Here is a 27,238-nt window from a genome sequence, read left to right on the forward strand (position 1 = left end):
AACAATTAGACATCCAGACTGACTGACTAATGGACCATAAGTCATGACTGAGAGTATAGGATGATTTCAGGATAGGTTGATGATATTTGAAGCATACATTTAAAGTAGACATTCTTCCATGTTTGTCAGACTAACATCACTCTGTGTTCACTATGACATAATGTCATTCTCTGCACATTCACATTTGAGAGAACAGACGAGTGGTGCCAGTCATTAGACCAGGAAGAAGACACAAAGAAGAAGAGGAGGGGATTGAAGAGGGGAGGAAAAGAGAGGCGATGAGTGGAGAGAGGAAAAGAGATGGAGAGAGAGGAGATGGAAGGATAGAGAAGGCGAGGAACTAGACAGACAGAGAGAGAGAGACAGAGAGAGAGAGAGAGAGAGAGAGAGAGAGAGAGAGAGAGAGAGAGAGAGAGAGAGAGAGAGAAAGAGAGAGAGAGAGGGGTTATTGCATGAAATAATGTGAGAGATTTCTCTCTCTATCACTCTCTCTCTGTGTGAGTGGGAGAGTGAGTGGGTGTTACATCATCAGTAATCAACCAATTAGAGAGCAGAGAGCAGTGATAGTGGGTGCTCACTGAATGCTCCTAAACTAACAAGGTTACATAATGTCTCTCTCTCTCTCTCTCTCTCTCTCTCTCTCTCTCTCTCTCTCTCTCTCTCTCTGTCTCTGATACAACTACATGCAGCTGCAACAGACACGTGTGCAAACAGCTCTGACATGCATGCTGGAACCTGCAGCGTGCACACACACACACACACACACACACACACACACACACACACACACACACACACACACACACACACACACACACACACACACACACACAGAGTACAAAAGCTCATCTATACAGAAGCTACAGTAGCCTACATGCATGCAGCATGTGTAGCCATACAGGATGGATACATATTCATGTACAAACCAAACCAATTCGCGAGCACACACACACACACACACACACACACACACACACACACACACACACACACACACACACACACACACACACACACACACACACACACACACACACACACACACACACACACACACTCCTTCAATGGTCAACCCAGGCTCTCTTTATGTATGCATCAATGAATATTCATGAGGTGGGGCGGGATCCTGATCCTTCATTGGCTGGGGAAGCAGTGTCTGGATGAGTGACAGGTAAAAGAACAAATGCGGTGAGAGAAACAGGATCCTGTGTTTTGTGCTTTATTGTTTTTAAGGCCAGGTGCTTTTTTCAGCATTCTATTTAACCCATGGCATCCCAAGTTTGGGCATGTAATTATAGGAAGATACTCTTTAAATATTTGCAAATTCGCCACAAAATAGCAGATCTACAAACTCACCCCATCACACTCTGAGCTTGTAGATCTGCTATTTTCGCGGGATACCAATTTTAACCAATTGGGCGAGACCACAGACCACTACAGTATGAACAAGTGAAAACTGAAGTGATTAAACAATAAACTGATGATTTTTTTTCATCAGTTTTTAAATTATTATTCTCTCTCCTGATTGGACACAATTTGTAACCCACCAGAAATGCATTTTGTTTACAGTAAATGAATCTTTACAGTAAACTATTTATTTCCCCCCCTCTTCACAGTAAACTAACTACACAACTCTGGAGTGTTTCATTTTATTTCCTATACCTTTTATTTATTAAATCTGGACCAGAGGGTCAGCTATAGCTATGTGATTTAAAATTGAATGGAGCTATTTATATATTTATTTGATAGCTGCTCTTGTAAAGCCTCAGTTATACTTAGTTGCACACTGGTGTCGCATGCATGCCGTAAATAGCAGATCTACAAGCTCACAACGCGTCACAATCGTGACGCGTTGTGAGCTTGTAGATCTGCCATTTACTGAGCACAACACTGGCACACAACTAAAGCATAACTGAGGCAACTGAGGATGGAGAGTCACACCTAAAATGCAAAAAGTCTAATCTCCTCCACATTGTCCACAAGACAGGAGATCAAAGAGCACCAAAGCTCCAAGCTGTGGAGGGAAGATTAGTTCTGCACCCTGAGCAGTGTTGCCATGTCCACTTATTATAAGCGACTTTGGGCGTGTTCTTCTGTAAAGTTGCTTGTAAATATTGGTGGTTGTGGGTTGGTTGCAGTTTTGTTGGGCTTGTTTCTAAAGTGTAGTTGCTTATTTGGGCTTGTTTCCAAATGTTCTAATTATTATTTAAACCAGTGGTTCTCAAATATCTTCATATCACGGACCCCACAAATAAATATGTATTTGTCCCTAACCCCCCATCTGAAAATGTTTTGTGCCAGGGATCCCCATACCAGATTTGTGTTGTTAAAATTTTCCAAATATTCCACATTTTATTTCAAGATCTACAAGCTCACAACGCGTCTCATGGCGACACATTGTGAGCTTGTAGATCGGCTATTTTCAAATAGCCGATGTACAGTAGCCTATATAGGTTTTAAGTGGTATTCTTTTAGGCTCGTTTTCATAGACCTGGTTGCTTATTTCTCTCACAAAGTCTGGCAACACTGTCCCTGAGCCTCCTCACTGCTCTCTCTACTCTCTCCTATTGACATTCATTCTTAAGTCATTTGGTGCATCTTTGGACAGTATTGTGAGGGGACAGAGGGACAGGACAGTGATATGGCTGTCTCCGTATTTAAACTTGTGTTTTTTCGTAAATTAACGCCGTACAGGAACATGGTGGGAAATTATGTAAAGTATACATGATTTTTAACATGCAATGTACATCATTATATCAGACCAACATTCACCCTTCAACTTCTTTATGCCCAAAATGACTGGATAACACAGGTTTTGGAGCAATTTGTAGGATGTGTAGACATAATGGGCCTTAAATAAAAACATATATGCATTTGGCCCATCATTTAACCCATTAAGACCTGGAACGCATCTGTGTCACTTTAGATTTCATTGGCTATTCAAAAATAGCAGATATACAAGTTCATGGCGCGGCACCGAGTGCCGCGCTATGAACTTGTAGATCAGCTATTTTTTAAAACTCTTGAAAAAAAATCTTTATGATTTTTTTCAAAAAACTGTTAGGATTTAGAAAACATTTTAAAGAATCGCCTCAGGTCTTAATGGGTCAAAACAAATGTACATATAGGCCTAAAATCAAATAATAAATACATATATTTTTTAAATGGTGCCCATTGTTCTCAGGGGGATCTAAGTAGTTCCGGTCCGTCTTGTAGGCCAAAGGCCAACTACCTCATAAAACGACCTCCAGCTGCCTAAATGTAATTTACTTGACTGTATTTAATGAACTCTTTAATATTCCATGGTACACTCTTCAACTGTGGTTCTTCTCAGGGAACCTCTGGTGCCCGGTGTCCAGCACCTCTGGTGCCCAGTTCTCTCAGGGGCCCACTGTTCACCACCTCTGGTGCCCAGTTCTCTCAGGGGCCCACACTGTTCCGGTTACTTTCTGGTTCAGTGGTTCCCAAACCTTTGAGCTCAACACCTGAAATAGAAATGAGATGTTCGCCCGTGATCCAAACTAGTGAAAATAGCAGATCTGCAAGCTCACAACACGTCGCTTCACACCACATTGTGAACTTGTGGATCTGCTATTTTCACTACTTAAACAGTATTTTATTTATAGAAATTAGATTTTTTTAAATACTTGAAACTTGAAACATGATTTTTTTAAATCATATATATATATAAACATATATATACACACACACACACACATTTTTATATATAAATACAAATTGGACCGCGACACAAATATGGGTCCCGACCCACAGTTTGGGAAACAGTGGTCTCTAGACCTCTAGCTGCCCAGTTTATTTTTTTTAAATATTCCCTGGTAGTAGGCTACTCTTCAACCCTGGTTGTTCTCAGGGAACCTCTGGTAGGATACTGCTAGTTTTCAGTCACACCAGGAAGGTAAATGCATTCACTGGTGTCCAAGATCCAGCTGGACCAACAAGGGTTCCCAAACTTTTCAGGTCATGACCCCCCCCCCCCCAAATAATCATATTTTAACTGGGGGACCCCCCCCCCCCCACCCGCACTTGGAATTGTAGAAGTTGAGGCGTTTAGTTTGACTCAGTTCCACAGATAAATATTGTGAAAATAGCCGATCTACAAGCTCACAACGCCTCGCAATGGAGGCGTTGTGAGCTTGTAGATCGGCTATTTTCAAAATGTTTGCCTCCTTGGTAATGTTTGACAAATTCTTATGGTACAGTTTGTTGATTACTTTTGATGTAGTAAATGGGCTTATTAGTCAATTCTTTACAATTTTCGAGGTATTAAAAAGTCCTTAAATTGTTGTGAAGTTGTGAAGTTGACCAAATTCATTCAGTTTTAATATATATCGTTTTATCTGGGTATGCTTATTTTTCTAAGATGAATTCTTCTAGTTCTTAGGACTTATTTATTCAGGTCGATAGTATTTTTTTGCACCGTTTGTTTGTATTCTTTTATGAAGTGTTACTAGGAGAAACATAATTTAGTTTATTTTTCTAACACTGCTTGCAGCTGGAAAACAAAATGACAAATAATCAATGACAAATCTTGAATCTTGGCTTGTTTACGGTTTAGTAAGAAAACAATGTTTCACACAGTGGTGGAAAAAGTACTCAAATTATTTTCTTAAGTAAAAGAACCAATACTGCAATATAGAAATACTCTGTTACAAGTAAAAGTCCAACATTCAAAATGTACTTGAGTAAAAGTACAGAAGTATTGGCATCAAAATATACTTAAAGTACCAAAAGTAAAAGTAATAAAATATTTGAAAACAGCAGATCTACAAGCTCACAACGCGTCGCGATGCGACGCGTTGTGAGCTTGTAGATCGGCTATTTTCAAATAGCCTAGGTATAAAATAGTAGCCTGGTAAACCCTCCCTCCGGAAATCTCAATTCCATTTCATTTCAGGAGGAATCAAATAGAAATTAGATTTCCGGAGGGAGGGTTTACCAGGCTAATAAAATAGGGCTAAAGTGGTTAATCTATGTTTCATAATGTAATCATTTATATCTGCAAAGTAACTAGTAACTAAAGTTTTCAAATAATTGTAGTGGAGTAGAAGTACAATATTTGCCTCTGAGATGTAGTGGAGTAGAAGTAAAAGTATTGGAAATTGGAAATACTCAAGTAAAGTACAAATACCTCAAAATTGTACTTAAGTACAGTACTTAAGTAAATGTACCTAGTTACTTTCCGCCACTGTACCCAGCACAGCAGTTACCTGCCCTGAGGACCATGGATGAAGGAGAATCCTGCTCTATGAAGAAATTAAGACCTTTTCTCACCAGGATTGTGAAGACAACAATCAGAGAGCCACAAGGTGATGCCTTTCCCTCACTCACAACATGGACATAAAGTAGGCCTGCTGCTGTGGTGACTGCAGGCTGTGCCTAACAACTCACTGCTCCCGTTAGTCAACATCTCCATCTAGTGGTAGAGAATTGGCACGACAGCAAAATACATAGTTCATGATCGATCGATCTATCCACACACACACACACACACACACACATATTCCAGTAGGAACATTTCTCTTCTTAGTCAGATAAGAGATCAATTAAAGTATAAAACAGTGTCATCTACACCACACAGGCCTGTAGTAAAAAAAGGTCCCTGGTTTGAATCCTATGAATGGCAGGAGAAACTTATCAGGCATGGCGAATATAAAATGCTTGGTTCAGCCTGAAGAACTACATCATTGGTTGGTCGTTGGTCCTACTGCACTCAGTCACAATCACAACTAAATATAGATACAGGTTTATTTTGAAATCCTCTGCGTCAATATTAATAAAATCCCATTTGTTTTATTCTAAGTAGTTGTACAATAGATTCTCATCTCATTCATGAAAGAGAAAAAAACATCAGAATACTGCTAAAGATGCCTAGAATAAGGGTTCACAAAGTTTTCAGCCCACGACCACCTCAAAAAAACATTTGAACTGGGGACCCTCCACAAGCACTTGGAATTGAGGGAGTTGAGGCATTAGATTTAGTTAGTCTCAGTTCCACAGATAAATATTGTGAAAATGGCTCATCTACATGCTCACGGCGCCTATAATATTTACAATTTGGTATTAAAAAAGGTCTTAAGACATTCAATTGTAACTTTAGAAATGTACAGATACCCTGTACACACCGATACTGTTAACCTTATTTTTACTGTTGAGAATATTGCAAATTAAGCGACTAATTTGAGGAGCTCCCCTAGTTGGGGAACCACTGTCTGGCCTAGAAAAGAAATTGAGCACAGTGCAACATTTATTTTACTTATGTTCTTTATTGTTCCTCTGTCTGGACAAAAAAAAAACAACAAAAAAGGAAAAAACAAAAAGAAAACATTGTGTCATAACACTGAACACACCCATGAAACTAACCAACGTAAGGAGCACTGCAGTCACCACGAATACAGTAAGATGGGGTCAGATATGTGGTCAGCAGAAACCAGGGCCAGCTTCAGATCATCCTCAACAGTAACTGGGTGGTTCATCTGAAGTTCAAACTCTGAGCGACACTGGAAAAAACAACTAAAATCCCCTAATAAAAATTGGAATACTGACATCCAGATACGGACAGTGAGTGGTCAGTTAATTAATTATCGTTTCAGAAGCTAACCTCTGAAAAAATGAGGGACAACATGGTTGTACGTTACAAATATATACTATGCTCTATTCTCTTTAAACGTGCACAGACATTTGACATATAAAGGCATTCCTATCCAACCTGATTGGCAAAAACATTAGGTTGTTCAAGTATTTAATCAAAATTCAAATAATGACCAACATTCAATATGAAGTCACTTTTCAATAACAAAAACGTATAAACCATCTCCCTCTCCTTGTTGTTGAACCGTTTTGATGAGACGTGAAGTGAACCCAGCCCTGGCTCCGATTAAAATGCCACCAAGTTGATAAGGCAAAGAGAAGAGAAGCCAGAATCTCCGATCCATGGAACCACACAGATTCAAACAGAGATTAAACATGGAAACAAGTATACTGTGTATATCTATATATACTCTGGATGAGTGAACATGTTTAACACAACATGAATGTTTGAAACGATGAGGCGGCCACAAAGAAACTGAACGAATCCCATAGAACTATTGCATAATTATTATGCTCGACTAAGAATAGACGCTTTTTCTTCTTCGCATCAAACACATGGTGTGAGCCGAGCATGCAGTACAGTACGGTCAGTGGCTCTCGCTTTTCACTGTAGCTTGTCCTGGATTTATGTGTTGAGGGGGGTCAGGGTTGGTATGAAATAAAATAAAAATCAGGAATACATCTTTCCTAGGAATTAATGCTGTGTGTGCTTCTACAGAGACAACTGACAATTTGGTGCCTTTATCATCTTCGATTACAACCTGGAAACCCTACCACTAGTAGGGAACTTGACTTGGGTGTGTGTGTGGGGGTGGGGGGGTCTGGAGGAAATCTCAAAGAGTTGAAGATGACAGAAAGAAATGCCTTATGAAGGTTTGTTAACCACGCCAACCCTGGCATCACTACTTTGGGCCCCCAAAAAAAATGTCTATATATCTACTGGCTCGCAACACGTTGCGTCGCGATTCGTAATGAACACGTAGATCTGCGATAATCACTTTTGTTGTACGACGAAGTACATGGCTTTAAGTGGTTAAGTAAGGTAAAAAATAGGTAAAAACTACAGTTGATCAGCAGAGGCCACTTCAACACTCCTCCCAATTAAAAAAAAAACCTAAAGAGACATTCCGGGATTAACACACACATACTGTATACAGTATATATGCGCGAAAGAAACAAGCAAATCAAAACAATTAAAACTAAAAAATACCAATCATTTCAAAAGCCAGAGAGCTTCTTTGTATCTCATTCAATGTTTAATAATATTCAGTGATTCATAAGTCCATTAATAGACTATTCAAAACTAAACACTGGAGGTCCCTGCCGACACATTTTTATTTAAGGTGACCGTAAAGAGTTAGCTAGCTGGCTTTGTAGAGCTAGTAGTAGTTTTACAATATTCTTCTTTTTTTTTGCTCTGTCATCCTCTTTTCAAGCATCTATATACACATTTAGACATCTATGTACAGCAACATTTATCCATCTCCTCTCCACACAGCAGCACCTCTGGTTACAACCGTGTCACCGTTTGTAGTCCCCGTATTAATTAAACAAGAGGATGCAAAACAGCGGCAGCATTTAGAAAAGGCTGAAAGCTGAAATTTCTGACATCAAGCAAATGCAACATTTAATGTCTTCATATAAAAAAAACAAAGATATATTCAACTACAACTGGAAAAAAAAAGGTGCAAGCACACTACTTTTAATTAAACACCTATGCTTCCTAGGATTGTGGTGGGTGTTACGGAAAAGACTGGTGGAAAAATGATTAGGATTTGTACCCTTTTTCCCTTAAAAACCCATACAGCGCTGCATCATCTTAAACACTCCGACAAGGTCGGTTCAACACTGCTGAGGGGCCCCACGGCATTTGGGTGGGGGTCCTAACCTTTGGGAACATTCTTCTGGTGGGAAAACGGCTCGGAAAACTAAACCATTTATAAAAAGCATTCCCCCCCCCCCCCCCCAAAAGATGAAGAGGGCCAGTTTCACTAAATGACACACTGACTAAACGAAAAAGTCAAAGCCAGTGAAGGAAGTGATGGAGAGGGATAATAAAATATAAAAATATGAACACCCGTCATCAGCCAACGACTGACGCTTAATTACTTGCCATTTTATTCTATTTATTCACTTATGTATTTGGTTGTCTAAATTACTCTTAATTACTCAACTTGTACTCGTCACCTGAAGTCACGACGAGTGGAGAAAAAGAACCTTGTACAAAACGAGCCAACCCAATGCAAAAACGGAACCGCCACTGTAACGGGCGTACAGTATACAGCACGAGCTCCTTTAAACGGTTACCGACTATATTGCTTCAAAATGTCTTCAAGGTAGATCCTTCTTCCATTCAGAAAATATTGGGAAAAAAAAAAAAAAATTTTTGTTGAGTAATAAAAGCAAAAATGAAGAATCAACTTCACGTTGACAACTAAATGAACGGCGATATGCTTGAGCTCAGACTGTGACTCTGACACTAGTTCCACCTTCAAAGCCTCTTTTGCACGGCGGACGTTTAAAGCCCAATTTCATGCTTCGTCTCACGATGATGTTGCGCCCCCCCCACCGGGAATAGCCTAACCTAGGAAGCTCACAACACGTCGCATCTACGCCACGTTGTGAGCTTGGGAGGTCCTGCTATTTATTCTCAACCGTTCGTTGTGCGCGCAACACCATGGCACGACGGAGAAAGAGCATTGGGCTTCAGTCCACAGCAGTCAAACCTCAACTACTGGCTGCTATCGGGGCCGACACAGGAGAACATGAAGAGAAATAGAACGAGAAGTGAAGCACCAGTGAAGTATCGACCCCCCCCTCCCTACACCCCCGTCATCCCTCCATCCATCCATCCATCCATCACATACTGATGTTGGTTGCTACGGACACCTGCTCCTCTCCAACCCCCCAACCCCACACCTAGAGAGAGAGACAGAAGAAAAAAAAAGCTTTACTTGCATGGAATGATGTAATGATGTTTAGGTATCATCATTCTAAACCAGTGGTTTTCAACCTTTTTCATGCCAAGGACCCCCTAAATTGTTATACATTTGGCCGCGGACCACCATTTGAAAATGTTTTGTGCCAGGGACCCCCAGAAGCAAAGATATCAGTTAATTTTCGCTTTAAAAAATATATAAATATTTTAAGATATGCACACTTTTTCAAGGTTTTTCAAAAACAGCAGATATACAAGCTCATAGCGCGGCACCGAGTGTCGCGCTATGAGCTTGTATATCTGCTATTTTTGAATAGCCAAAGCTAAGCGGTTAAAAATGATTGTGACGCGATGTTAACTAATTTCACTGGGGACCCCCCTGGTTGAAGAAATCACGGGTTGAGGCTTTAAACGTTGCTTTTATGACATTACTGAGACCACTTCCATGTTCATGGAAGATGCTTCTAAACTTTTATCATCTTTTTTTATTAATAACCCTTATTATTATATACATATTCTATTGCTAGTTTGACCACTTTATAAATATCTAACCAATGAAAAGTATAAACAAGAGCTTGAGATTAAATAATAACGACTAACTCCAACTATTAGATCCATTAGAACAAGGGTCCCCAAACTTTATGGGCCGTGACCACCCAAAAAAAATATCGTATTGGAACTGGGGTCCCCCCACCCTGACAAGGAATTGTAGGAGTTGAGGCATTACATGTAGTTTGACTCAGTTTCACAGATAAATGGTGAAAATAGCCCACAACTCGCAATGCAAGGCGTTGTTAGCGTGTAGATCGTCTATTCTTTTATGCCTATTTCTTAGGTGATATCTGACCTTATCATTATTATTCTATTCTTTTCTTTTTAGAGGTATTATAAAGGTCTTAACAGTCCTTAAATTGACACTTCAGAAATGTACAGACAACCTGTATACACTTATACTGTATTTTGGTTTGTTTACCGTTTAATGAGAAAACAATGTTGCACATTAAGCAAATCATCTGGGGACCCCCAACAATCATGTGGGGACCCGACCCACAGGTTGAGGAACCATTGTGTTAGTATGCTAACATTTTTGAACACTCAAGTCAAGCTGCGGTGTAAACTCACCTGTGTGGCCTTTGGGTGGGTGTGGTAGAGACTGTGGGGTTGCAGGGGGGTCGTGGGGTCACTCGGAGGCGAAGGGGACCTCTGGAGGAGGGGGCTTGACCGAGACGGGTTGAGAGGAGCGTCGGGGGGGCGAGGGTTTGGGCTGGGCTTGCTGCTGGACTGTGTCATAGTACGTTATCCCACCGTACACCTGAGACTGGGCCTGGAATTGGGCCTGCAACTGGAACGGGGAAAAAAAAGGTTTGTCCCAAATTCAGAAATTCATTGCCACTTTCAACATGGCGCCCCTTATTTTGGGCATATCTGCTGCAGACGTGTTGTGAGCAAAGGTCCTATTAACAGAACTGTGGTGACTACTGTTTATGTTTATTTATTTGATATGGACATCACAATTACATTGGACGGAACCAGATGCATTGTTTACGGTGTATATAGCACGAGTGCTAATTTTCAACACCTGTCCACAGGAAGCTTTTCTAAAATACAGTAAGACCAATCTAAAACCCAATCAGGTACAAAAATAAATAAATACAAATATAAATAAATACAAATATATATATATACACACACACACACACACACACACACACACACACGTACTAATAATTAAAATCAAAATCAATATCAGACCCAATACATTAACTAAACAAAAGAAAAGACAATCACATTCAGATAACCAATCAGTAACAATACATGTGAGCACAGTTGATTTGATTTCAACCATAATTTGAGTCCTCTGTTAAACACATTACCATCCGTCTCTAGTTTTAGAACCGTAAGCAAAGAGTTCCAAAGGTTTACCCCCTTTACTGAGAAGGCAGACTGCCCGAATGCGTTCTTGCTTATAGGTACAATACAGTCACCATGTGTTGACGCTCGTGTAGTTGCTCTACCAGAGCTCTGACGCCTACCAACCAGTCCAGAAAACAGAGGTGAAACATGATTATGTTAAGCGTGTGTGGTGCTTTGTGGTCTACCTGTGGATTAGGGTACATGGTTGGATAGGGGAAGGTCATGACCCCTGGAGGCGGGTAGAAAGGCGGAGCCAACAGCTGCTGGGGTTGCGCCGGCGACAGGGAAACAGGCGGGGCACCATAGAGGGCGGGGTTACCCATCGGACCGCCCGATTGGTGGGGATGGAGAGCTAGACGGGAAAAGAGGGAGAGAGAGAGAGCTTTCAAACGATAGGAATTACATTCATTTAATACCTCATTCGAGTACCATTTTAGGGACCATTCTATTGAGGAAATGGTCAAAGTGCAGACAACAATGACCTGAGAGCAGATTCAAATGCTGCCTTAAATGCCTCCAATAAATATCAATCTAACAAACATCAAATGTCTGGCACACACACACACACACACACAGCTTCACTAACCGGGGTGGGGGATGTGCATCTCGGGCTGGACCAGCATGCCTTGGGGTGGCATGCCCTGGGGTGGCATGCCCTGGGGTGGCATGGGTGCTGGGCTCTCCCCATGGGTGTAGATTGGTCCCTGGTACGACACTAAAAAAAAAGGAGAAGTCACAATAAAACAACCAGTATTTCTCTCTACTCCCGTTATTACCAGCAACAACCTGCAGGGTTAAATAAATACCGTCCCACCATCACCATCAGGTATTGGTATTAAGGACATTTCATAACGGGTCACATTAAATTCTGCGCTGTCAAGAACCACTTGCTCTTGGCTCTTGCATAGCCAGACGATCAAGAGATCTTTCCCTACGGATGGATACTTCTGGCTACATTCAACAAATGGGCTAAAACTGGGTGCAAACAATTCGGAAATCTAAGAAGAACCAATGCAAATCCTTCATATGGGATGGGGGTCAGAATTGTTTTTTCAAAGCAGTGGGGGTAGCAATGGTTGAGTCTGATGAAGACATTGGAGCCCTACAGTGTGCAAGCGTATATTTTTCTACTGTGTACTGGCCTTCGCTCAGCACCTGTCTAGCTTAGGGTTTGGGGATGTGCAGCATGTCCTTCCTCTCCTGCTTGTTACCAATGGTTACCATTCGTCGAATTTAGATTTCCCCAGGTGTATCGGTCGGCAGAGATTTCTGATTCGTCTGGCTTCGCGAGACCACCTGACAGTATATTATATTTTGTTTCTTTTCTCCTTAACACTATATATAAGATTTTCATGTGATTGCCATCTGGGATGTCTGTACTCTCACTCTGGCAAGGGATGGCCGTCCTCAGCTGTGTCCATTTCCACAGCCGTTCTCTGCACTGACATACTGGCTGCTTGCACTGACATACTGACCCAGGTGCAGCTCTCGTTTGCCTTCCCTCTTTTGCTTTCTTGCATCTTAACGTGGCATCTAAATGAAAAGGTATCATCCTACACGGCTACTTCCAGTTGGGTGGACGAAACCATGATATCATCTCTGTCGGGTGGAAACCTCATATGTCCAAAATTGTTACTTTTCAGGATTCAAAAGCAGATCGACAAGATCGCCAAGCTTGGAACGCGTCGGGAAGCTTGCGGAACTGCTTTTTTTTATAGTTTTGTTTGACGCTGTAGTATGATCAAGTAGAGCGTTATTTTACAAAAAAACAAAACACAAAAAGTTTAAACAGAGATAAAGAGGTTTCTGCCCGACAACAGCGATATACTGGATGTGTGTGACCCCGCCCGACCGTGACTACGTGGCAGATATTCGTTCATTTTACCAGCGTGCCAAGCTGGGAAGGATTTTGACGTTTGCTTTACCAGCGAACACAGGCCTGAGGAGTTTCCTAGAGCTTCAACAGACCAGAAAAAAACAGGGCAAGAATGCAGCTAAACTCAGGGAGAGCTGCACCGCTAACACGTGACCAGCCTTTTGTAACAGATCCCATTTTCCCTGTCACACATCACCAGACCTCCTTGTTGCGCAGACTGGTTCCGTTTTGTGACATGTCACTTTTAACGGGGCAGGCAGACATACAGACCCTTTTCTTGACGGTTCGGCCAAGACGGCGTCAGAACGGCGTTAACGGTTTGATGGAGTTAAAGTTACAATATATATATATATTTTTTCATACAACACATTTGTACCAGACTTGCTATGAAAAGGCCTCAAGTAGCAGTATATTAGTTCTACCTTAATACTACATTAGTAGTACAGTCAGCGGTGGTTCTTACTAGGTTCATAGTAGTGTCCCTCCATCACCCCTAGGTGGAGGGGTGGAGCAGGGTCAGGTACAGGTCTCTGGCGCTGGGAGGAGTACCGCTTGGCTCTGTTGGATCCCACACCCAACTCCTCCATGGCGGGGAACTGAGGACTGGTCATGTGTATGGGGGGGTTAGGAGGGAGTCCTGGAGGAGAGAGGAGAGAAAGGAGGTTAGAGAGAGAGAGAGAGGAGACCAACACTCACAGACAGAAATACAACCAATAAAGACAGACATCAAGCAAGACTGCGAGCACGAGAGGGAGAGACTAACAAAAACAAAGGCCAAACCGCACCAATGCAACTACTAACTAGTCACAACTCCTTGCAACTAAACAGTTTCAGGGTCAACCGCACCAATGCAACTCCTTGCAACTGCTTTAAGGGACAATGGTTGCAAGTAGTTGTATGGCGAATCATTGGCGAAGTGGGCTGAGACAGACAAATATAGATATTAAAGGCATTGACCGAAAGAGACGGACAAACAGATGACTAACGGCCCAAAAAAAGAGACAAAGCCTGATTTATACTTTGTTGCACCGTGATGTCGTGCTGAAAATGTATCCGATATACAAGCTCACAATGCGTCAAGTCTGCGGCGCATTGTGAGCTTGTACATCAACTGTTTTCGGTGCCCGACTGACATCCATTAGGCAGTAATAGAGGCAAAAAGAGAGACCAACAGACTGACAAAGACAGAGAAATGGAGAGTAACATACATAAATGGTGCTTTTCCACTTCATGGTACCAGTACAACTAAGTAAGTCTTTTTTTTCTCTTTTTTTCCCCTTAAAGGAGAATTTTGGACTAAAGTTTTCTTACCTTTTCTATGACGTTATGATATCTTAGGATGAATGGTACAGTAGAAAAATTTCATAACTCCACCCCTGAGCCGCCACAGCTTAAAAGGTGCGCGGATAGGCCTTAGGTTAGATCACATATTTTAATAGCTTTTTTAATATATTTTTTTGGTGAGATCTGACGTTCATAGTGACAGAACACTATGCAACCCAAAAAAAAAAAAAAAAAAAAACAGAAGTCTCGCTAGACGAGATTGAAATCTCGAGATTTCAATCTCGTCTATCTCGTTTTTTCTTTTTTTTTTTTTTTTTGGGGACAGTGTTCTGTCACTATGAACGTCAGATCTAAAAAAAAAAAAAAAAAAAAAAAGCTATTAAAATATGTGATCTAACCTAAGGCCTATCCGCGCACCTTTTAAGCTGTGGCGGCTCAGGGGTGGAGTTATGAAAAATTTCTACTGTACCATTCATCCTAAGTGGGGCTTGTAGATCGGCTATGCTATTTTCACTATTCTTGCACAACAAAGTGAAAAACAATGCTTAAGTGGTCAATCGATTTGTAAAAATATATATAAATTAACACGCTTCTCGAATTCGGCTAATCAAAAAATAGATTCTTCAATAGAAAAATTGCCAAGAATATCGTCTGTCGGGTGGAAACCACGTCCAAAACCGTTACTTTTCAGGAAGTAGCAAAAGAAGCAGATCTACAAGCTCAAAACGTGTCGCTTTGCACAGCGTTTCGAGCTTAAAAGGATCTGCTACTTTTGATGCCTTTGTGCGACGCAGTAGTATGGATCAAGTAAGCAGGGCGTTAATTTACGAAAAAACACAAAAAGTTAGACTATGGAGATAAGAGGTTTATGCCTGACAGCGACGATAGAATTTGCAGTCCTAACAAATGACGTTTCTCTCACCCCTCAACTCTGATCTCAGGTAGGACGGGGGACTCTGAGTCCAGGTCTGTCCAGCCAGACTCAAGCGGGCCATCTCCTGGTCCATCCCGGTCAGACCCCCGCCTCCCCCGTCCACCGCCGTCCAGCCCTTCCCCCCGGCCGCCGCCGCCGCCGCCGCCGTCACCCCGCCGGAGGACGAGGACGGCGAGGACGCGGGTACGTTTCCGAGCGTCGTCGTCGTCGTCGTCTCGTCCACGGACGTCTGTTTGCTGCCCATGTCGGCGGGTCGCGATCGAGTCCTCCTGGCCAGAGAGTACGACTTCCTCTCCACGGGCCGCTCGGCGGGAGGAGACGTCTCCCGGTTGTTCGCCGTCGCCGATGACGACGACGACGACGTCGTCGTCTGAGGGGCGGGGTCGGGTGAGGAGGCCACGCCTGATCGCTCGCCACCGCCGCCGCTTCCTCGTTCGTGGTGATGCCGCCGCGGCGACGACGTGGACTGGTACCCGCCCGGCTGCGACGCCGCCGACGTCGACGACGTGGTCACGCCCAGCGCCTCCTCCTGCTCCTCGGCGTCACCTCGGTTGCCGACAATCTCCTCCACAACGACGGAGGGACCGCCCCTCCCGCCTCCCCGCCCACCTCGGTTGACGCCGCCTCTTTCTCCGTCGGCCGACGAGAAACCTTGCCGGTGGCCGTGGTGGTGGGCGGGCTCCGGCTGGGTCTTGGGGCCCTGCCTCTCTCTGATTGGATGTTGTTGGTGGTGGTGATGGGGAGCGTTGGAGGAGTCGTTGTTCCTGTACTGGTGGAGCTGCTCCCGGGAGGAGGAGAGGTGGCCCTGGTGGTGGTTCTGGTGCGGAGGGGGTCTGCGTGGCGGTGGGGGGGCGTGGTGGGAGGGAGGCGGTCTGTTGAGGGAGTTGTTGTTGTGGGCCCGCTGAGAGGAGGAGGAGGAGGGAGAGACAGAAGAGGAAGAAGGGTGCAGAGAGGGAGGCGGGGTGGGGCCTCCTCGAGTTGAGCCTCCTCCTCCTCCACTGTGCCAGGAGCGCACGGGTCGCTCTCCTCCGTCCCGCCAACGCTTGTCTCTGCTGGGAGACGTACCGTTTCTGAGGACAGAGACACGGTAACGGTCACTCACAAGGCAATAAGTATGTATAGTCTCTGGACTTTCTATATTCAAGTTATTCGTCATATCTGTCAAAAACTCAATTAAAATCATTAATCGTGTGACAATTAACTCTCAACAACAGACTCCCATAACTCTCAAATGGAACCAAATTATGGGTCTATTTGTACACCGTCAAGAGTTGTAAGAGTCCGTAAGGGTCCATTTGGTTCCCAACTATCAATCATTTTGCTGGGGACCCCCTAGAACCCCAGCTTGAGAAGCACTGCGGTAACGTTCAGTAATGTTCACCTGGGCCTGCGCTGCCTGTAGGCTCGGTCTCCTGGCCCTCCTCCGTTGTTGCGGATGTCATATCCATATATGGAGATCAGCTCGTCCCGGCTCTTAGGAGCCTGTTCCTCCTCTCTGAACCGGTCGTGTTCCCAGCGACCCTCGTCCTTCCACAACTTCCTGTTACGACCTTTAGGTCTGATTGAGCGAATGAAAGGCAGAGAGAAAGAGGCAGAGAGAGAGAATGGAAGAGAGTCAACAAGTTTCATTCGTCAAATGTTCATACGAGGACGTACAGTGTGGCAAGCTCCGCCAGACTGCCAACAATGACCAACATATATAAAAGAAACAAAACTAAACAAAACATAAGGATAAAGTATGTAACAAGGTTCTAATACAAGTGTGCTGAGAAGTAGTAAGTAGCACATTTTTAAATAAGCTTAAGCGTGTACAACAAAAAAAAGAAAAGATTCTTATCGATTTGAAAAACATTATTTGACTAAAGTTTTATTTTTCTAAAATGGAAAACGGAAACATAGCAGATCTAAAAGCTCACAGTGAGATGTTGATCGGCTATATTTTAACATTGCTGAAAATATTTTAACATGTCCAAAATAGGGACGAAAGAGGCTGCATCATTGCAGATACCAATGTTGTCAAAAAGGTCAATTAATGATCAATCGGTCTGGCTCCAATGTAGCCCTCCATTGCCAGAAGATCAGAGATCTCTGCTTACGATGTCTTCGTCCAGGCCCAAGAGTTAAAAACTTTTAATCCTTATACGAGTGGATCAAATTTGGATTTTGGGTGTTAAAGATCCTTTCTTATATTTCTTATTGATGTAATGTTAGCTGAGATAGATCACAGATAAGATATCAAAGTGATCCCAATGCTGATATGGGATTTTGAACTACCTCAAATGCAAATTTGATCCACTCGGGTAGGGATTAAAAGTTTTTAACTCTTGGGGCCCCAGGGGAATTCTAAATGCAAGATAGATGGCTGCTAGAACAGTGGCAAACAGTGGCAAGATCGGCCAACAAACAAACCGACGCTCCCACTGGCTGCTTTGTTAACTAATTTTGTCACCACCCTAATATCGTCTCTGTCCAAAACCGTTACCCTTCAGGATACAAATTCAAAGATAGCAAAAGTAGCAGATCTACAAGCTCGACAGAAACGATATGAAGGATGTCACTGCAATGCTTTTTTTCTCCAATTGTCTCCATCAAGGGAAGCAGGGAGACTGTCCCCATTCTCTAGTCGAGCAAAAACATTTAGAGCGTGACTCCATCCTACCTCTCCTCCTCCTGGGCGTGACCTCTGACATCATGTTCAAAGAACAGACCCTTCCTGGGGATGTAGGCTGGATTCTTCCGGTCCTCGTCGTCATCCAACTTCAGGCCCACCTTCCCTCCCGACTTGTTCTCCGGGTCATCTGTAGACTCCTGGTTGAGAGGGAGGCAGAGAAAAGAAGACTTTTATTTTTTACGTCTTACTCAGTCAGTAGACTCCTGGATGACAGGGAGACATCTTACGTCTGATCAATCCCTAAACCAGGGGTGGGCGACTTTGATGATGGAGAGGGCCACTATATTTCCACACTCACTCCAGAGGGCCACATTGCTTACACTGTCAGACACCTCTTATCTCCATATTTTTTCGTAGATTAATGCCTTACTTGCCATTCTGTCATTTTTTAACCCTTGCTATTTTTTTATTGGAATCCTGAAATGTATATTTAAAAAAAATTCAATGCATTTAGTTTTACTTATGTTAACTTAATGAACTTGAATACAACTACATTGGACATAAGAAAGACAAAATAATTTTAATACTAGTCATTATATATACACATATATATATATATATATATATATGTGTATATATATATATATGTGTATATATATATATATATATATATATATATATATATATATATATATATATATATACACACACACATACATATATAAATAATTTTATTCACACAGGTGATAGATTACACATACAGTAGGTTATGTTCGCTCGTTAGATCAATCCTGTGTTTCATACTTGCTGCTTTCGCTACTACGACACCCGACTTTCCCCACGGTGATCAATAACGGCCTTACTTCATCACAACCTGAACCTGCCCAACATTACATATCTTACCCCTTCACCCTCCATCCATGGTTCATTTATTCATTCATACCTGCATCGTTCATTCATACCTCCATCCCTACCTGTCCATCTCCACTCTGTCTCTCTCCAGATAGGTTTTCCTTCACCTCCTTGCCGCCGCCCCCTTTCTCCGGCTCCTCCTCTTCCTCCACCTCTCCCTGATCATCCGCCTCCTCTGCCTCCGCTGTGGGCTCTTCAGCGGCTGCTGGTTTGGGTGCTTCACTGGCTGCTGCTGGAGCCTCTTCGTCGCTGTAGTGCTCCCCCTCCTCTTCCTCCTCTCCTCCCTGGGATAAGAGTGCAGAGTTAATATCAATGCTTCTACCACCAATAAATATTATAATGGCAGAGTTCCCTCTATGGAATGATACTTGCAGCGTAACCCTTTTTAAAAAAAATAGCAGATCTACAAGCTCATAGCGTGGCACTGAGTGCCGTGCTATGAACTTGTAGATCTGCTATTTTTGAAAAATCGTGAAGATTTGTGCAAATCTTTGAATATATATATATTTTTTAAGCGAATATTGTTACAACTTCTGGGGGTCCCTGGGACAAAATATTTTGAGATGGGGTCCGCGGCCAAATACATTAATAATTTTTGAGAACCACTGATATTATAGCAACATACCTTTTTAAAAAAAAACTGTTAGGATTTAGAAGACATTTGTAGAATCCCCAGAATATCCCATAAATTCAAAGACCCAAGATTAAAAAAATTAAAAAAAGATTTAAAAAAAAGCAGATCCACAAGCTGCTGCCACGCTATGAGGTTCTGCTATTTTTGAATAGCCCAAAGAAAAAAAAGAAAAATACAGATGCGTTCAGGTTTGAATGGGTTAACAGGAAGAGAACATCACAAAGAGGGAAAATAAATGGATATAACGGAAGTTCTTTAAACAGGAAGAATCACATTTTAGGAACCGTACAATACACAACAAAGCGCACACAGGCTGCAGTGGCAACAACCACCAGTCATTTCCTAACTATAGGTTTATGTAGTTAAAAAATAAGATGAGCTCCTCTCTCCACTGTATTTACTGTATGGTCCATCAGCACCTCTAGTCTGACTATCAAAACCTGAGAACTGCAATGATGAAGGCTGGCTAGTGCCTACATGAAATATCACATAGTCCACATACTATATGCTATTTGACTCCCTATACAATCTAAAAAACTAAGTTGTTTTTAAGTTATTACAAAAAAAAAGAAAGAAGCGTGGTTGCACGAGGCACTTTTCACAAGGCAGAAGCTGATTTTATCAGGGTCTAACCACTTATACCCTATGTACGTTGCCATACAGCAAATACAAACGAGCCAATCTACAAGCTCAAACGTCGTATCGTGATGCGTTATGAGCTTGTAGGTGTACTATTTTTGAACATTTTGTAATTTTCAGGGACGGCAGGTTGAAAGCATTTAACCCTTCTAGTTCTCGCACTCCATTGTCTGGAGTGGGACGTAGCCATGGACAGTCACCTCATGGTGGTGACAGCTTTACACTGAGGGACAATTCCAAACCCGGGTTTTCAGAGCACTCCTTCAGTCAAATCTAGGTGTGAACTCGTCTGCCATCACTACCACGCCGGTTCAGCTGCATCTACATAGATCAATTTGAATAAAATCACACCAGTGTTGTTGTGACTCCCGTGCTGCGTGCATTCAGCGGACAGCAGGGGAGGGGCATAACAAACTTGGAAGTGTTTATGCGGATGGCACTCTGTGATCTCGCGAGGCCAGCTGCCGCGCAAGGTGACAGGGGGTCTAGTGCCACGTGAGAACTCGCTGGGGCAGATGTTTACTTTATGTTAAACAAATACTGTATTCATTTCCACATTCAAACATTTTGCTTAATGTTCAAATATCGGTTTGACTAATGAATATTATAGTATAGTCTATTGATGTGACCTGTAGGTGAGATATGAAAGACAGACAGTCCAGAGACAAGTATTGATGGGAAGGAGAAGGAACAGACAGAAGGTGGGAGGCAGAGTGTCAGCAAACAGACAGACGAATGGACAAACAATAAAAGATTACCTCTGAATGTGAAGCGTTCTCTTCAGGGTCAGCACTGTCATAATCAGACAGAACGGCTGCAAAGACACAAGACATTCATCACTGTAGTGAAGGTTCTCTGGTCAGCCAGCTCTAATCATCATTAATCAACTTACTTTACTTACTAAATTTTTTAAGCATTTTCTAAGACAGTCTATCATGTTTCAGGGTGACGTCACAATTTCTTAGCCTTATTTTTGGCGATTTTATGTTGAGGGAAATACTAGCAAGTAAAGTCGCCATTTAAAGTAATAAGCAAGTCTTTTGGTGCAGCTGTTTTTTTAATGTTGATATGAAGCTTACCTTCTCCAACTCCTCCATCTTCACTCTCCTGCAGAGGGGAAAAACAAGCAGGCATTAGTACCTCACCCCTGATCAGGGAGCTACTATTCTCATCACAGAAACATGTGCTTTAGCTCCATGTTTTAAACTATTATGATACATAAACGTATGATTGATTTGTTCACTCCTTGGGCTCAGGAGGATCAGAGCATCTGTCTGGGAGCTTAAGTTTCCAGGTCGATCTTCCTGGTATTTCGTGGGCACGTTTATAAACTTTATATGTCGATATCACGTGAGATGAACGTTAGAGCATGAAAAAACCTCACAGTCAATAGTTTAGGGCCTAAACTTTAGGCACACACCATCTATAGCTTAGTTTTGAGAAATAGCTGCTACTAGTTCTTTGAGTCAATTAATACAGAGTATCTGCCAATATGTTGTCATATTTAAAATTAACGCAGTTGCATGGCGAATACACTTTAAGTACATTAAATTAATAGTTAGTTAGTAGATGCTGCTTGCATTGAAGACAACACCAGTGGCTGCTGCTTGACTGCTTTCATTTTCCATCAGCAAATCAACCAGAAATTATGGTCTTCAATCTGGCATGCTTGTTCTGCACCTCCACATATCTGGAAAGGTGAAATAACTATTTAAAATAATTCACCGATACTCCGCTCTACACACGGTGTCAGGGAGCACAACCGAGACACGATGGCGGACTAATCCCATTCACTCTAACCAGGCAAAAGCATCACAACTGAAAGAACAGTAATACACATATTACATACATATTGTACATACAAATTATTCACACCAGACCAGACATGTGGGTGATTGTGTTACGCCCCAAGGCATGCAACAAATGCAGAGGGTCAAATGCATGCCCTCATGTAACACAAAACTTCCTACAAACGTGCAACCATAGACGACCTTAATATATAGATAATGAACTTCATTGTGACTAATCTTCAGTTTACAACCACATAACACACAGATCAACGGATGCCTTCCACAAACTCATGATGATTCAAGGTGGGTGAATGGTGAAGTCACAAGCTGATGAAAAGTCATGTCTGTCTGTAGAAAAGGGGTCTTCAACAGGGGGTGCGGGACGCCTACCGGGGGTCCTCAAGAGTTACTACAGGGGGCAGGCCAAATCTTTGTGAGGCCACTTAAACCCTAGAATCCCCATTCTGTGGGGGGGATTGCAGAAAATAGGGTTAGGGTTAGCATGTAGATCGGCTATTTTTTGGCAAAGAGGTTTGGTGTAGAGGGAAAAAGAGCAGACCAAGTACAGAGCCAACGGTCAAGTTTACCAAGTGTTGACGGTTTAAGTGGTTACATGTCTGAAAATACACATTAACATGAATCCAACATTGATGATAGTGCTGTCAAAAAAAGTCTATGAAGCCATCTATGATGCCATCTATGATGCAACAGAATTGTATACAATATGTAGTGGGGGGGGGGGGGGGTCCCTGCTTCATCTCTCTCTCAGCTAAAGGGTCCTTGGGTTGAAAAGTGTTGAAGACCCCCTGACTGTATTGTAGAACATTGCAGCAACAAACAGACTGTAGACATTGGCTCATGTCTGCTTACACAACAGCCATTGTCTGGTTTTCAAGATAGCAGTGTGGTGATGTAATGAGACTGTTTTAAGTACACAACAAACAATACAGTCGCCAAAGCATTGTCTCCCAAAAAAAAAGAACTGGGTTACTGAAATCACCATAAATAAAACAGTTTTCCCAATTCCTCCTGGGCTAGGGAGAATGTTCAAGAATCCACAGTTGCTAAGCAACTACACTATTATTCAAGCCCTGTTAGCAGTTGGGTTAATATTGCGTGACAGTCCATCAGCTTCTCCAAGACCTAAACACCACTAATAAACTCGAGGTTCATAAAAACATGCCACTGCTTTTTTTTTTTCAGTCGAAAACTGAATACTTTCGTAACCGTCGGTAAAGGGTGCGGCCATCAGCAGCACTGCGCACAAAATCATACCAGTTGTTTTCTTTTTCATTTATTTAACTATAACAAACTACAGCAGTCCTCTAAACAGACATTAATACAAACCCGTCATCGACGGAAACCACCTTGTATCACGTTCAAGTTGTGGGTGTTTGTGCATGTTAATTAAGGAATAACTGTGTCCACAGCTTAACGTGCACGTAGCTACCGGTATACCAACAACACAGATCATGCAAAAACGATGTTGCAACGGCTAAAGAGGAAAAACGTTTCAATACAAAAACAATAAATCAACTAACATTAGTGTTTTATGTCCCTTGCAAGCGGTGAGACGTGCAGGTTTATTTACAGGCAGGTCCAGATCCATGCTATTAGCCTTGGAGCAAGACTATCATCATGGATGTACTTTTATCGAGTCCGACTTTTACTTTCGTATCATGCAAATGTCAGGCTATCAATTTACATGCACGATAGTCTTTATCCATGGCAATAGATCCATGCTAGCCTTGATAAACGACTGTCCGATGACCAGTCTTGATCCAAGGCTTAGATCCCTGCAGTGCATGCAGCGTTTCAAGTAAACAATATCATCACACAGTACGTTTCAGTTCTCTGGGCACCGTCGTACTACCGGACGGTGTGTGTTTGTTGTCGGTTGGTTGTTGGTGTAGCTGTTGATCTAACCGTCCGTGTGATTTATGACAAACGTGGCGGACTCTCTCTCTCTCTCTCTCTCACATGATGGGGATGTAGACACAGCGTGGCCTAGATCAGTTGGTTCTCAAACTTTTACATTTCAAGGACCAACAACACCCTTAACTCTTGAGTGACAGTATACAAATGGAACCAAATGGACCCATGTGGTTCCATTTGTAGTATACCGTCAGAGGGAGTTACATACTTGTAAGGGTCAATCAATATCCCCCTACAGGAACCCACAGTCCCTGAGATCCACTGGCCTAGATAACATAAAACGTAACTACAACATCGTTATGCATCTTCCAAACACTTCCGTAACCCCTCCTTGTTGAGCCCGTTTAACAACTAAACGGGAACTTTCCAGAATAATAATAATAACGGCGCTTCTTTCTAGAATTATCCACAGAAAAAGCCGCCCGGATCTTGTTTAGTGCGACTGTGCGCGAGCGTTTCAGCGGTGTTGGCTAGCAGCTAGCATGCTAACCAGAAGACTCGCCCCAAAACACGCTCGCCCCCATTATTTTCGCGGACGGCCGGTCATTTTATTCTTTCATTTGTTTACCGAGGATAATGTTTAAAACTACGGTTCTATTTAGGCATAGTTTTACTGAGGTTAAGTTTAGGAATAAGGTTAGGGTTTTGGCACAGTTTTCCTGTGGTTACGATTAGGAATAAGGTTCGGTTTAAGCATAGTTAAGAATGCTGCCAGGTGAATACCACCGAATTTGCCCCGGGGGCGACTGTGTTTCGGGGCGAGCGTTTTAGGTATTCGCTAACAGCTAGCAACTAGCATCCGGGACAAACACTCACACACTCGGACTCCGCGTCGGTCTTCGCCGGCGGCGGCGGCGGCAGCGGCCGGGTCGTCGTCGTCACCGCGACCTCCGCCGGCTCGGTCTCACTCTCCCGGGCCTTGGGCTGCTTGCTGTTGGACGCCGGCGAGCCCGACCTCCCGCTCTCCGAACCGGACTCGTCGTCCTCCTCGCTGTCCTGGGACGCGCGCCTCCTTCGTCGCCGCCGGTCCGCCATCTTCTTATCTTACAGAGAGTCGGAATGTTGGAAGCGGAACCGCGGCGAGGAATTGTGGGTGAATTTCTTGTGACGCACTTTCCGGCTGCGCGCGTCGCGCGCGAGAACATCCTTGATTATTGAACATGAAATGATTTGATTTAATTGTCATGTCAAATAATGTAATAGAAAGTAGAAACTAAATTAATATGTATGTCCATGAATATATGTATACAACATTCTTACCGAATAGATGTTAGATAAGGGATCAGATAAGAAAATATGTAGATTAAATAAATACTTTAATACCAATTTGAATTAGATAGGTTTGCCATAGGGCAGGGCTCATGTGTATTGTATAATGTACATTTTGTGTTGTAATAAAAGGCTTGTCTAGCAGTTATTTTTATTTCTGTTAACTATACCTTTATTTAACTGTTTCTTTATATTTTGAGTCAATTCATTAATTATGGAGTCGTTTCTGTATTGTTGTTACAATGTTACAATGTTGTTACAATGTATCAACTTCACAAATGCCGCCATATATAATAATCCAATATAAATAATTCACATGAAAATAAAAGCACTCAGATTAAAAATAAAACATGTAATTAGGAGCACTAGAATAATATTGACAGAGAAAGGGACAGTGCAGTGTTAGACCTGTCTATTGCCCACATATTCTGAACAATTTAAAACGGTTAGCATTCATATGCAGTTTATAAAACAAATGTGGTATATTATAGTTTCATTTAGTGTTCATGCTGTTAAATAAATGTAACCATGGATGGTGCAGATGAACAGAATAATATTTATTCAAAGTATTTAAAAAAAGACAGATTTCTATACACATTTCAACGCTCTGAACAGCAGAGTACAAACATTTCCCTTCCTCGGTACATACAACAAACCCACGTCAATCCTTTCATTTCACATTACAGTGCGACAGCACTCCCTTGTGGTAGAAAATAAAAATTACATATCAAACTAGATTTCCATTCCATCCCATCCTTACCTCACGTCTTTTCAATAAACATTTGAATGAAGCATTAATGAAATGTGTGCATGTTTTGCGAAGGTAAAAGTCTACTGAATGTAACCTTTCAACAGTTTTTTTTGTATGTGTAGTGTTGTTGTTGACTCAACATTCTATGGGCATAATAAAAATTCATAGAGTGCATATTATTCACATTTGATTGTTGATCTATCACCTACTTTGAGACCTTGTTGTTGTGGGGCTGGCGATGCATGTTTAAGTTCCAAAGCTGGAACTTGCCATAATTTTAGAACTGGAGTCCCACCTTAATAGAGGTGGGTTTCCCTAAGCAGAGAGATGATAAAGGCATATTTGTAATAATGGTTTATTCCAGATTGCATACTGGGTATCTGTATGTACACAGAAATAAAGGTTTAGTTCATGTATTGTGTCCAGCAGCACTTTGATGTCCAGGCCCGCAGAGATGACGCACCCCTGTGAAAGCATTGATTTCTCTTCTTTTTTTAAATCAAAGCAACATGCTGAACTGAGCCATGATTTACATTTCACCAGGGAGGACACTACGTATTGGATTTTCGAAAGTAACAAAAACTTCTATTTGTTTGGGGGTATTTGTATTCCCACAGAATGTCACTGTCAGTCTTGGTTGGGCTTTTTTTTTACCAGGCGTGTGGTAGTTTAGCGGTAGTTTTCAGCATCAGTTTAGCGGTAGTCATGCGTCTACGCTGCAGAGAGGCAGGCCTGTCGGACACTCTGAGCCCAGGTGTTGAGCAGTTCAGTAACCGAATGTTTGTCTGGGAGCTGGAGCAGCTTGGACGTCATGTTCTTGTGAACGGTCTGCAGGAAGCTGTTGGCACCTGGCAGGAAGAAGTTCACATAAGACCATCAACATTTACAGACACGACTTTATTTAAACCTCTTGGTATAAAATGCGGTCATCTTTTGGTAGTGTCACTAAAGTAATATACAGTATGATATATAGGAGTGCATATTAAAGGGATATTTCTCTTTCAAACATGTTGACTGTTTTTAAGTTGCTGGATTCAGCATTTAGATATTTGATACTCATTTTATCAGACACGCCCCCTTCCTATACAAACACATTGTAACTTCAAACTCCATTTTAACCATGATAGAATCATCTTAGACAC

The 27,238-nt window shown here is 42.3% G+C and overlaps 2 protein-coding genes across 5 annotated transcripts in view; both read right to left on the reverse strand.

Annotated features, from left to right (window-relative positions):
* Positions 1-7,822: 7,822 nt before the first annotated feature.
* Positions 7,823-25,119, reverse strand: casc3 (casc3 exon junction complex subunit). Its single transcript, XM_080446753.1, has 12 exons — positions 24,893-25,119; positions 21,431-21,458; positions 21,110-21,165; positions 19,141-19,362; positions 18,215-18,363; positions 16,937-17,113; positions 15,544-16,625; positions 13,801-13,974; positions 12,048-12,176; positions 11,647-11,813; positions 10,670-10,889; positions 7,823-9,528 (listed from the first exon to the last, which is right to left on the reverse strand). Exons 1-11 carry the CDS (start codon positions 25,109-25,111, stop codon positions 10,728-10,730), a joined length of 2,565 nt encoding a protein of 854 aa, XP_080302879.1. The 5' UTR covers positions 25,112-25,119; the 3' UTR covers positions 7,823-9,528; positions 10,670-10,727.
* Positions 25,120-25,881: 762 nt separating this feature from the next.
* Positions 25,882-27,238, reverse strand: part of med15 (mediator complex subunit 15) — a 29,177-nt gene continuing 27,820 nt past the window's right edge. For all 4 annotated transcript variants that reach the window (XM_080446755.1, XM_080446757.1, XM_080446756.1 and 1 more), the window contains one exon: positions 25,882-26,944. In XM_080446755.1, the coding sequence (XP_080302881.1) occupies positions 26,808-26,944 (137 nt within the window). In that variant the 3' untranslated portion in view covers positions 25,882-26,807. The remainder of the gene's footprint in view (positions 26,945-27,238) is intronic.

This window comes from Gymnoscopelus braueri (genome assembly GCF_963280865.1).
Source record: "Gymnoscopelus braueri genome assembly, chromosome: 13".
Classification (NCBI taxonomy): Eukaryota; Metazoa; Chordata; class Actinopteri; order Myctophiformes; family Myctophidae; genus Gymnoscopelus; species Gymnoscopelus braueri.